This window comes from Mauremys mutica, chromosome 6 (genome assembly GCF_020497125.1).
Source record: "Mauremys mutica isolate MM-2020 ecotype Southern chromosome 6, ASM2049712v1, whole genome shotgun sequence".
Classification (NCBI taxonomy): Eukaryota; Metazoa; Chordata; order Testudines; family Geoemydidae; genus Mauremys; species Mauremys mutica.
Window position 1 is genome coordinate 77,776,603 of NC_059077.1, and position 13,257 is coordinate 77,789,859.

Sequence of the window (13,257 nt, forward strand, 5' to 3'; positions counted from 1 at the left end):
AGTATTCGTATTTGCCTTCAATATCTAAAAAAGATTTCACCTTAAGTTATATTGGATAGAATTTCTAGTTAAGTGGAATAATAATAAGTGACATTTAATTCATGTAAAAGAAATGGCAACTTTTTATAAAAATAGATAATTGATACAAAATCATTCTTTCGAAACATTAATCCTCACAACATTTACAGCATGCAGTCAGTAGGTAAGTATTACTGTTTCCACATTATAGGGAAACTAAAACAGTGGGGTCCAATTACTTACCAAAATTTACACAGGAGAGTATGCACTAACGCCAGGATTAGAATTCATGTTTTCTCTGGAATGGAGGGAGTGGGCTGGGCTATACCAGCTGTACATATTCTGCTTAGAATATTCTCCCACTCCTACTGACCCATCACATATTAACATACTGATGTGGAATTTTTTTTCCCCTCATAGTACATATATCAGATTTATAGATTCATAGATTTAAAGGCTAGAAGGGACAGTTATGATAATCTAGTACGACCTTTTGCATAAAACAGAACTAGAGCTGGGTGAAATTTTTTGGATGAAAGGTTTTTTGAACTGAAAAATGCAGATTTTGGTTTAAAGAAACAGTTGTGAATTTTGTAGTTTTGGCAGATTGTTCCTGATTTTGGAAATGTTAAAAAGAAACATTTTATTTGACCCAAAATGAAATTTTTGATCTTTCAATTTACTGAAAATCCTGAAAAATTTTGGTTTCAGTTTGACCCAAGCCAAATTCTGTTTTCAATCTTTTGAAACCGACAGCAAACCAAACAATCCATTATTTGCACAGCTCTGCATAGAACCTCTGTCAGTAATTTCTGCATCAAGCTGATACATTTTGTTTGAGCTGTAGCATATCTTTTAGAAAGACATCGAGATGTGATTATATGACTGTTGTGGACAAGCCACTGCATCACTGAATAAGTTGCTTCAGTGGTTAATTACATTCAGTGTTCAGAATTGTTCCTTATTTTTAGTCTGTCTAGCTTCAGCTTTCAACCACTATATTGTGTTATGCCTTTTTCTGCTAGATGAAAGAACTGTGTACTATCAAAAATCTCTTCACTATTGAAGTATGTGTAGACTGTGATCAAATCACCTCTTAGCCTTCTTTTGGATAAACTATATAGATTGAGTTTCTTAAGCATCTCACTATAAGGCATGTTTTCCAGATATTGGAAACCATTTCCAATTTTTCAGTATCCGTTTTGAACTTTGGACTCCTAACCAGGACACATTATTCCATTAATAGCTCACAAAAGAGGTGATGCTACCTCCCTGCTTCTACCTGACATTTCCCTGCTTATATATACAAGTGTGGTGTTTACCCTTTTAGCCAGAGGGTAGGCAGAATTCGGGGGGTGGCATTTTGTGCGCTCCCCATGGGGCGCGTGGGAGCTTCCGGTTCCACTCCCATCGCGCCGCTGAAGAAGGACCCTCCGCCGAAATTCCGCAGGCGACAGCGGCAGTCATTGAGCTGCTCAATTGCCTGCCGCTGTTTTCCGTGGCATGTCGGCAGAAGGTCCTTGTTCGGCGGCACGACGGGAGTGGAACCGGATGCTCCCGTGCGCCCTGTGGGGATTGGACAAAATGCCGCCCCTCGAATCCTGGCGCCCTAGGCGACTGCCTAGGGTTGCCTAATGGAAGTGCCAGCCCTGCTCTTAGCTACAACATCGCCTGGGGAGCTCATGTTCAATTGGTTATCTTCCATTACTCCTAAGTCCTTTTCTGTGTGACTACATTCCAGGATATGGTCTACCAGTTTTTATGACCTGTATATGTTGTTTCTAAATGTATGACCTTGCATTTGACTGTATTAAAATGGATGATGTTTGAAAGAATCCATCTTACAAAGTGATCCAGATCAGTCTATATAATTGACTTCTCCCCACCATTATTTACCACTCCACCAACTTTTGTGTCATCTGCAAATTCTAACTGCAATGATTTTATATTTCTTCTTGAGTGCTTCTTCCTGTGTAGTGTGCTTCAGGTTATGCATGTGTCCCAAGCACCAGGACCAGAGAACTTTTTCCTAGGGGAGTCCATTTGGTCTGTGCATGATTTCTTTTCATGCTCCGCACCGACAGTATAAAGGGGGCTGCTGAACTTTATTTAGTTCCATCTTACTGCTCGTGGTCTAAGATGGAGCTTTAGTTTTCCTGTAAATAGTTCTTTAAAAAAGTTAGTCTAAGTTGTTTTAGTCTAGTTAGTTAGGAAGATTGTTGGGGCATGTTTCCCTAAATTTTGGGACCTCCCCCCTTGGGTAGGGGATGATTGCAGTACCAACCCATCCCTAGTTCCTCTATTGGTAGGCAGGGAGAACATGCCAAGAATCCCAGGCTTCAAGAATAGTCAACTTACCGAAACCTTTCCTGGTAACAGATGATCACAATACCTGTTTGTACTGCCTGGTGGAAATAATGTCCTGTCCCTCTGCAGGTCATTCCTGAGAAGGACAAAACAGTCAAAGGAGTTTGGAGTTTGAAGATTCCTCATGGAGAGGTCCATGAGTGCAGGGACGGATTCTGACCGGGGAGACTCCCCTCCCAAAATATGTCAGATTGAAGAAAATAGGAGCATCCAGGGGCGGCTCCAGACCTCAGCACGCTAAGCGCATGCTTGGGGCAGCAAGCCGCGGGGGGCGCTCTGCAGGCGCCACAGGGGCAGCAGGCAGGCTGCCCTCGGCGGCTTGCCTGCGGAGGGTCCGCTGGTCCCGCGGCTTCGGCGGACCTCCCGCAGGCATGCCGAAGCCGCGGGACCAGCGGACCCTCTGCAGGCAAGCCGCGGAAGGCAGCCTGCCTGCCGTGCTTGGGGCAGCAAAATTGTTTCCAGCCCATTTCTCAGCACTGGGCAACCTAATCATGCTTTTTAACCAGAATCACTGATATTCTCTACATTCCCAGTGCTAGTACCAGGATATCTCCCCTTGGTACCCCGCACTGTTCTCATCTTCAAGCCAGGGTAGAACTAAATTGTCACCGGTATGGTTGATGAGTAGAGTCTGGTACTGAGAGCTCCTCTGTTAGAGTTGGGCTCAGAGTTATTGGAATCAGGAGGAGGATATGGGGGACTCTCATCTCCGGAGTGGAGATCGAGCCCAGTCAGGGAGTTGGAAGTGGCCAGGGTGTCCTAGTATTCCCTTTATACGTACTGATACCCATCACCCTGGGTCCCCACGCCAAGGGGGAAGTTCCACACAAAGTACTTGACCATTGAGCAGGGGAACCTCAGAGGTGTACATTTCCCAAGGAGGAGGAACAGCTACCACAGCCTCCACAAAAGCATCCAAGAGGAGAAGACCAGCCAGAATGCTGGTGACCTTCTCCTTCTCTTTGGACAATGCTGGGATTCCAGCTTCCTGTCATATCCAGATGAACCTAAGTCCTTTCAGGACTTCTTTAAAAGGATAACAGACACTCTACAAATTTCCCTGGAGAAGATCCTGAAAACCCCTCACAGACAGCTGGACATCCTGCACAGCTCCAGACCAAGTAAAATGGTGCTCACTATAAATGAAGCCATTGTCAAACTTGTCACTTTGGCAGATGACTATCACAGTTCCACCAGCATCATAACGGGCTGAAATGAAGTGAAAGGGTCAGAATACTCGATTCTTACCTACCTCCAACTCACTAGTGGTGATGGAGCACAGTAGGCAGAGACAAGCCATGTCTACACCTTATGAGGAGGCTAAGAGGATAGACCTCTTTGGAGGAAGATGTCAGACTCCTTGATCTCCAGTTTCAAACTGTCGTTCATTGATGACCAAATATGATTTCTGAATGGATAAGGTATTAAAGAGACTGTACCTAAAGTTTATCCCCAAAGTAGTGATCGACTTTCAAATCAACCAAAGTATCCACTTACCTGTGTTCTACCTAAAGCCACACACCAGGAGGGAAGAGGTGACATGGCACTCTCTATAAGTGCGTAGGCTCTTGCCCTCTGGCTCTACCAACAGAAGATTAAATCATTCAGAAGGCTCATAGACCTGCAGTAAATCTTCCAAACTACAGTAAATGAGTTGTTTGTTTACTCCAATGCAATTGATATCCTCTGGAATGGACCTTCAGTTCACGTTAAAATAAGTGAAGTGGACAGTATGCTTAGAAAGTGTCATGTGGTTCAACAGCCTGTATTGGTGTGTTTTTCAAAAGGTTTTGTTGCCTAAATGTAGACGGAAAGAATAGAATATTTGAAACTTTGTCACAAGTCATCCACAAAGATCCAAAATAGTGGCATTTGCTAGTACAGTGAAAATATTTGCCACGAGGGGGTCTATTAATCGTAACTGTCGCTAAAAAGGGCCATGTGACTTGTGAAAACATTTTGCTTGGACAATTGTCCCATACGTCCTAATACCTGAAATCAACATGGACAAAAAGAATTAGTAGTGGCCAGGGCCGGCTCCAGACCCCAGTGCGCCAAGCGTGCGCTTGGGGCGGCATTTTGCTGGGAGGGCGGCAGGCAGCTCCGGCGGACCTCCCGCAGGCATGACTGCGGAGGGTCCGCTGGTCCCGCAGCTCCGGTGGACCTCCCGCAGAAATGCCTGCGGAGGGTCTGCTGGTCCCGCGGCTCCGGTGGAGCATCCGCAGGCATGCCTGGGGGAGGTCCACCAGAGCCGCGGGACCAGCGGACCCTCTGCAGGCACGTCTGCAGGAGGTCCCCCTGAGCCGCAGGACCGGCAACCGCCAGATCGCGCCCCGCGGTGCGCTGCCCTGCTTGGGGCGGCAGAATTCCAGAGCCACCCCTGGTAGTGGCACTAGGTTTCCTTTCATAAAGAACCCAGTCCAATGTATGTTCTTACAATTTTGCATAGCTTGAAACATTAGAAGTTAAGAGAATTGAAAATAAGAGATGATTTGGAAGTTTTATTTTGTTCTGAAGATTTTTTTCTTGTTTTTTTCTTGTGTAAATTTTGTTAGGAAACTGTCAACCAGTTTGAATTTAGACATAATAACTGCACTTTTGTTGACAAGTCTGCTTACAGCACAAAAGTTCAATACATCTAAAAATGGCAGCTTGGCACAAAACTATCTATGGAGATTTGATTTGAGGGTTTTTTATACATTTTTCCTCTGCTGCCGTTCCCCATCCTCTTCTATGCATCCCTGCTATGTATCAAACTGCTGGTGTTTTATATGTATATTTTTTTAAAACAAAAGATTCCAGTATAATGGGAGGCTTTAACTTTGGAAATGGGATATTTAATCTTTGCATTGCCCCAAGGACCTTCTATAATGCTATATTTAATGGGTTTAAAAGTTTGCATGTTAAGTATAATGTATTAAAATGACAGACTGGTAGTTGCCTGCTCCTGCCTAAGCTTCTTTTCTCCCATTAGTCACCTTATTTAAGCTTGAAAATCTGTCATAAATCTCATAAAAGTTCCACTGTACTCCCACTTGAACAAGAGACCATTCTTCCCTCCATATGCATACTTAATCATCAGTAGCTTTAATGGAAGTTGCATGCTTGGTACAGATAGGAGAAGAGACTTGAGTGGGACTTTATTGTTGTTTCCAGTCTTTAAATGTTCGATTGCTCTTTAAATTAGGCAAAACATATCATCATTATCAGACATGAATTCAAGTGGGAGTGTAAGTTGAAGAATGAAGTGGTGGTGTTTAAATGATAAAAACTGAATTTTTAGAAGGCAAAACATGCACATTAAATCTCCCCTTCCTTGAGGCATGATATTGCTCTAGGATTAGAGTCTTGAGTGATAAACTTCACATGAGGTGACTTATTTACTTAGATAATTGTGGGGTGATGCTTTAAAAAGTTAATATTAAATAAGCAGAATTTCACTAATATCTCTGAATGTTTTTTAATGTCATAACTGTTTTTATGTGGATTTTAAAAATAGACTTGCTATTTGATAAACATGGTCAATTAGTGATCATTTTGTTCAACTTTATTACAGAGTAATTTTTGCAGCTCAGGTATTTTTTATCCCCCCATCAATGTGAGCATTTTATTTTTATGTATTTGTAATATGCCCCCCAAAATTTTTGTGCACATCTTATGTATGCGGACACTAGCCCTCTGATGTATTATATCTAAGGAAGAAGAGAGAAAGAAAAGCAAGCAAATCATATTAATGATTGTACCTTTCGCTGGACCTCCCGGTGCATTTTGTATGATTTATTTATACCATAAGATATTTGGCACAGGGATCATGTCATCTCTTGTTTTTTTTTGCTTGAGCATGCTGGCATGTAACAAATGGGGGTGGGAGGGAATCCTTACATATTCTATACAAGTAAACATGTTTCAATGATGACAACACACATATGGAGAACACAGATACATTCTTTGTAGAAGTATCCTACAGGAATCAGAAAACAACTGCTGAATGAGTCATTTATAGGTATATCTAGACCATCATAAAACTTTACCAAGGGGCCTATTCTCAAATGTAATGCATCCTCATTCTTGAAAATTAAAGGATGTGTTACATTTTTTCAATTTTAGGTAGGACTCAAGAGCTATTTATTTCCATATTGCCAGGACATAACAGATGTATTTCCCCAAACTCCCATAGTGAAATTCTGGGATGCATAGTTCAGACAGAAAGGGAAAAGAATCACTGTTCATATGTGAAAATAAATGTATGCAATAAACAAAAGGCAAACATTGGCAAATTTAAAATTTTGTAATTGTCTATTACATTCAAGGATCTGTTCTCCCTTTTTTCCTGCTTGCAACACCAATTAATAGTAATGGTTGGGAAGGAGGTATGGTGGTAGCAAGGGAATAGGTGCTTAGGTCCTCAGACTGTTGATACACATGCACACAAGACTGAACATAGGTACTATATTTCTTATGGTTTTGCCATGTTGCTTAACAGCGCAATAGGTCCCTTGAGTGACATAGCATAAGACAAAGAATTATAGTACAACCCAGTGCATTAATATGATCTATTGCAGGTTAGAAAAAATAAAAGAATCCCCTGCATCTGATTAGTTTCCTCTTCACCATTTTTGGCTCCAAGCCCAAGGTTCATCTAAGTGGGTTCCTAGATTATGCTAGGGGGTCTGTATTCCTTTGTGTTTTTCTCTTCTATTTTTTGCTTTTCTATTCCTAAATTATCCAGAAGAAAATGACTGGAGAACTCAAAGGCATTCATTTACTGCTTTCTTTCCCTTGTGGCATTGCTTTGATCAAGTGTCTGAAGTTCACCAGCCTGTACAGCTAGTCTCTCGAGGCTGCTCTTGCACCCAAATCACCTACATGAGAGTGGCCTTCACTATAAAAAATATTTGTATTTTAAAGTGTTTTTTGTTTTTTTTTAATCCAGTACTATTACATTGAATCATAGAATATCAGGGTTGGAAGGGACCTCAGGAAATCATCTAGTCCAACCCCCTGCTCAAAGCAGGACCAATCCCATGCGCTTAGTTTACAGTAGTTGCTTTCATAAAAATGTTGTAGCTCTGTTGTCTTCCTCTCTCATCCCAAAAAATACTCTTGCACGCACTAGCAATTATCTGATCATTGAAAAAATATTTAGACAGGTTGTGAGGTAATAGTTGGAAAAAAATTCTGTTTGCCTAATGGATTACCTGGTGGACTTTCATAATAAACTAACATTGTATTGTAGAAATGGACAATGGAAGACAATACAGCTTGATTGCCACACTCAGCTGCAAACTTAGGGCTTTTGCATAATAATGAAAGATAAAACATTTTGTTGGAATGTGAGGACATAGGGATTATATCTATAGGGTCATTTTTCAGGATGAGTGAATATCAATAGGGTAGGAAAAGGGTTCATATAACAATTGTTGATTAGCTCATATGAATAAATGAATAGATTAAAACTTTATAAATGTACAGACTCAAGGGCCTTTTTCACAGAAACTATTTAGTAGCCTGAATTGCTGTTGGAACCAGTCATGCTGCACATGCACTATGCAGAAATGTTCACTGAGTAGTTCAAGAGTTACCCAACTCACATTGGTATGGCAATATATACCTACACACAATGAGTATTAAAATAATATGAGGCATCTCTGGCCTAAGCAGCCCATTCAAAAGTATAGAGGAGTATCACCCATGGTATAACACATGTAACTGTGTGTGTATATATGAAATGTTTTGAAATGTTCCCCTCTCGTCTAAATTTCCTTTAAAAACAACAGGTTGGCATCAGTTAGCTTTAAAATCAACAACCCTTTCATCAACCTACCTGTAAATACTAATATCTTATTAATAAAATGCCAAACTCTGCCATTGGATGTTTGTCCATTTTTCTAGCCATTTCTCTTTAAGAACAAGTAAAATAGATGTGATAGTGTCAGACTAGTTTATCAACATGGGAGTAAAAAGCTTGTCTGAATTGGAACAAATAAACACTGATATTTATAGAAATACATGTATAAAAACTGGATATATAGTAGCCAGCTATGTTAGCCTTACTACAGGGAAGCTACACAAGACTCGAACTGCAATCTTTCTATTATTTTAGAATAAGATGCACTGGCAGAGAATCTTTTCCAGCATATGTCCAGATTATGCTTCATTTTAGGCACAAATACCATCAATAATTCAATGCTTTTAACATTGATAAAGCAAATATTGCTTTGGGTTGTAATCTTAAGCATTACTGATTTTTTTTCTTAAAAGGAAAAATAAGAGAATTAGAGTTTGGTAAAGCTGGCTCCACTGACTAGAAGTACATTTCAAGAGATCAAAGAATTGTGAAACAACCAAGAGTTATGACCCATGTAATTTAAATGTGAGGTACAGTAACTCCTCACTTAACGTTGTAGTTATGTTCCTGAAAAACGTGACTTTAAGCAAAACGATGTTAAGCTAATCCAATTTCCCCATAAGAATTAATGTAAATGGTGGGGTTAAGTTCCAGGGAATTTTTTTTCACCAGACAAAAAACTATATATTATATAGATATACACACGGTATACGTTTTAAAGAAACAGTTTGATACTGTTCACGGTGATGATGATTGTGAAGCTTGGTTGAGGTGGTGAAGTTAGAGGGTGCAAGAGGGAGGGATATTTCCCAGGGAATGCCTTGCTGCTAAATGATGAACTAACACTCAGCCGAGCCCTCAAGGGTTAACACATTGTTAATGTAGTCTCTCTCACAAGGCAGCACAAACATGAGGGAAGGGAGACATCATAGCCATCAGAGACAGACACACATCTTGTGTGTGTGGGAGAGAGAAAGATGCACACTGCCCCTTTAAGTAAGATGACCCACTCTTAAGTGCATTGTCTTTTTAAGTAGATCAGGAAGTTGAGACAGCAGCTGCTGTCCCAAGCTCTCTCTGTCTCTCTCCGTCTGTGTCCCCTCCCTACTCTATATGGAGAAGGGGTAAGCGGTGTGCAGGAGTAAGGGGAGGGGAACACCCTGACAGCCCCCCTCTGCACAGCAAGCAGGAGTTTCTGGGAGCAGCTCCAAGGCAGAGGGCAGGAGCAGCACATGGCAGTGGGGGGAGGGACAGCTGAACTGCCAGCTATTGATAGCCTGCTGGGCGGCTGCAGCACAGGGAACTTAGGGGAGCAGGGAGCTGATAGGGGGGCTGCCAGTCCAACCTGGTTCCAAGCCCCCATCAGCTGGCTGCAATGGGCTGGTCTTCCTGCAAGCAGTGGACAAAGCAGGCGGCTGCCAAACGACGTTAGAAGGGAGCATTGCACATTTTTAAAAGAGCATGTTCCCTAATTGATCAGCAATGTAACAACAAAACACCGTTAACTGGGACGACTTTAAGTGAGGAGTTACTATACATTTTTGTCACCTGATTAACCCTAAATCTACTCTGTGGATAAACTAATATTAAAGTGTCCTCGTTAATCCCAGCATTTTCTTCACTATGCTCCTTGTTGAGATAATGGAGCCTTGTAGTTATTCACTGAGCCAAACAAAATATGTGCAAATGGGTCACACAATCATTACTGATCTGACAGTATGGCTTGCTTAAAATTTGTCTTTTTTTCCCCCTCGCCCAATTCTAGGAAGGATTTCTGCGTACATAAAGATGAACCATGTGATACTGTTGGTAAGTAAATAAATGTAAAACATATATATTCTTATAAAGTCAGTGTTGTGTAAATATGTAATGTTGAGTGAACGCATCAACATTTGTGGATGAATATTTATGACTAGTTAATACAAAACCTGTTTAAAATTGTTATGATAAACAGTCTGGATTTGTGCCTGTCATTAAGAAAACAATATAACAAAGTGAAAAAACTTTGACTTTCTAATCTTTTCATTTTAACAGATTCTTCAAACCATTTTTTCTTACTCCCTTGGAAGTTTAACACTTTCATATTGTGTTTCCAGTAAATTTGAATTAAGAACATTAAACTAAAATGGATGTTTATAATTTATTTAAAATGTAGCAGGTTTCTTTTTTTTCAGTTGAAAAGCCACCGTGTTAAAGACTGAGTCAACCCCAGAAGACAATATACTCCTATCCAAGCATATAGTGTTCAGTGTCCTGACCAAGGTCAGATTGTAACAAGTAGAACTTGAACTCAATTGACTCTTTTCCCACACCAGTGAGACAACCATTTTCATCACCAGCTTTGACAGGAGAAGTCTCTAGTGTGTACCAAGTACACATTTACTGCAGTAGCTGATGGTACTGTCCATGCTAGTAGGACAGCTCTTCAGTACTAGCTCTGGTGGGAGAACTGAGGTGTGCCATGTTGGACATCAAGGTTACATAATGAGACTTAGTTTAAGTGGGCAAAGATTCATTACGGTCAGTGGAGTGATATCGGTTTTACCCCAGGTCAGAATTTGGCTCCTAGCACCCAAGTGTAGTCACAATTGTTCAGTATACAGATAGATTCAACAAAATTAAGACAGCACAGGTGGCTGTTTAACCACTTTGAATTTACAGAAAAGAAAAGTTTTGTAGGGTGTGACTTTGCCTATAAGGTACAGGATTAAGGAGTAGTAGGAACATTTTGCCTGATTCACAGCAGTAGCATTTAAAGATGTTCCTTATGACTTAGATTGTTTGTCATTGACTCTAGCGTTGTTCCTTACTGAGTTTTCATCCCAAAGATATGTGTCTATGTGGTAGAGTTGGATGGGGCACTTCAGTGCTGTAGTGTCTATCTTAGTGGTCAGGTACTGGTGGTGCTCTCTATTTCTTCCACTTGTTGGCCACTTAGTTGGGTACGGTTTTTTTTGTATAAGTACATTTTTTGGAAGTTGGCAAGAGTTGATTCATGGTGCTTGTTTCTTCTTGCCTTGTGATGGGGGAACAGTTGTTTTCACCTGAAGGAGAAAGTTATCTGACCAGGAAGTTCTTACATTTCTTATATCTCCATCCAGGTTGAGGATCTTGGTCCAGAGTACAGGCAGTGGGTCCAGGTCTGGAGACTACCCATGACAAATCTTAGATGGAGGGTTCAGATGGGAAGCTTAATGCTGTTGCATCTGAGGCATAGTTTGCATGGATAGTGAAATCTCTCACTATGATGAGCCTTCTGAATTTAATTTTGCCATTCTGCCTGCATTTCTGTCAGGTCAGTTGGAAATCTTTTGGTATCTGGAGATCTGTAAATTAATAGGATGCTTGAAATAGTCTTGTGCCTGTATTTCACATATAAAGAAGATGTGCACAAAGCATTTTTTTTTCAATTTTTTTCAATTTTTTTCAATTTTCATTTCAGCTCTGGCGAGAATAGAATGTCTATTTTGTTTCCAGATTTGTTGTCTCTGGGCCTGAGTCTGTGGTCTGTACAGTAGGTCAGCAAACCAGATGAGCTAGTACTGGACCTGCAGGGTCAAGAAACCAAATTTCTTGAGGCAAACCAAGTGAGGCGATTAATTGGTGATAAATTCATGGAAAGTTTAAAGTTTGTTGTCTATTGATGTAGAGTTGATCTATATAAAGATCCTTCTGATTTGGTACTGTAGGAGGTGACAGACTGTACCAGACTGACATTGGCTGATGTTTCTGATGTTTATGTCGTCTTTTTAATTTGTATTGATAGGGGGGTGGTCTGCCCGATTGGCAGTACTGGTGAACTAATGCTGTGCTGAATACCTTGAGTGGCAAGAACGCTCAGCTTTCCAGGGGGGCTGAGTTAAGCCATATTGTGAAGTGATGGTGATATAGTTTTGCTTTAGAATAGTTCAAAATGGAATCCTGAGAGATTGGTAATCTTATTGCTGTAGGGAAGGGAAGAAACAAGGAGCCATTGAGCAGCTCAGGCCCTTTGTCCAGTTGTAACAATAGTGCCATTGTGGAGGACTGGTGAGGATAACAGGCAGAAGGAATGAAGCTTTGGGAGAGTCTTTAATTGGCATCTAGCTCATGGGCAGTGGCTCTTTTGATTCATTTCTGGGGTTGGGGCTACATGGAGTATCACAGCCTCAATTTCAGAATTTGAAAATCAGTAGGGAGGTGATGTCACAGTTTACTGAATATGTTCTTCAACTATTTCTGGGGCTGCTGCACTCCTACCTGGGAAAAAGGGGGAAGTTTAAAAAAATGGAACCTGTTATCCTCATGGTACAGGAGACAGGGTGGTCCATCTCCCGTTGTTTCAACTGTTGTCATGTGCCAAATGAATGCTTAGTTTCCAAAAGTGGCTCAGAATATGAAGTTTCCTTGTGATCTGAAATACTATTTGTTTTTATAAAATAAATCTGTTATTTCCCCCAGGCAGAGTATAGAGTACTGTGGGGCATAGCATGTAGTTAGAAGTACAGATTTCTTTCTAGCTAAAATCAGTGTTAATCTGTTAATTAGCCTTTGGAATGGTGCTGAAGACTAATTATAACTTTTTGCCCCTTTCTTGGAGGTTGGGACTATTGCCTCTACAGTGTACTACATCTCTGCCTGGCTAGGAGCAAGATCGTTACATCAATGTTATGAGGATTATAGAGCTAGATGTAAATCTTGGGGAAGGCAGCACCCTTAAGTGCACGAGTGTCTTAATTTAGCATCTTTGATTTTGCTTTTACTAGGTTCTGTAAACCACAAAGCTGATTTTAGGTTTAGATTAGACGGTGAGCAAAAGTTTGATAGAAGGTAAGCAAGAGAAGTTTGATCTTACAATAAATCTTCACATAACATGTTTATAGGCAAAAAGAGATGGTACATTCCAGGAATGCTTAACATGCTATAAATTACAGCATTTGCCAAAGGAAGTCAATGAAAAATGCTAATGTAATATCAGCTGAACAATTCCCAGCTGTCCAAAAATTACAAAAAATATGGACACATCAAAATACACATTTTTATCT

General features: G+C 40.7%; 1 protein-coding gene across 4 annotated transcripts in view; it reads left to right on the plus strand.

Moving 5' to 3' along the window:
• The window catches only part of ADAMTS19 (ADAM metallopeptidase with thrombospondin type 1 motif 19), a 271,068-nt gene that overhangs the window by 115,746 nt on the left and 142,065 nt on the right, over positions 1-13,257 (plus strand). For all 4 annotated transcript variants that reach the window (XM_045022162.1, XM_045022160.1, XM_045022161.1 and 1 more), the window contains one exon: positions 9,999-10,042. In XM_045022162.1, the coding sequence (XP_044878097.1) occupies positions 9,999-10,042 (44 nt within the window). The remainder of the gene's footprint in view (positions 1-9,998; positions 10,043-13,257) is intronic.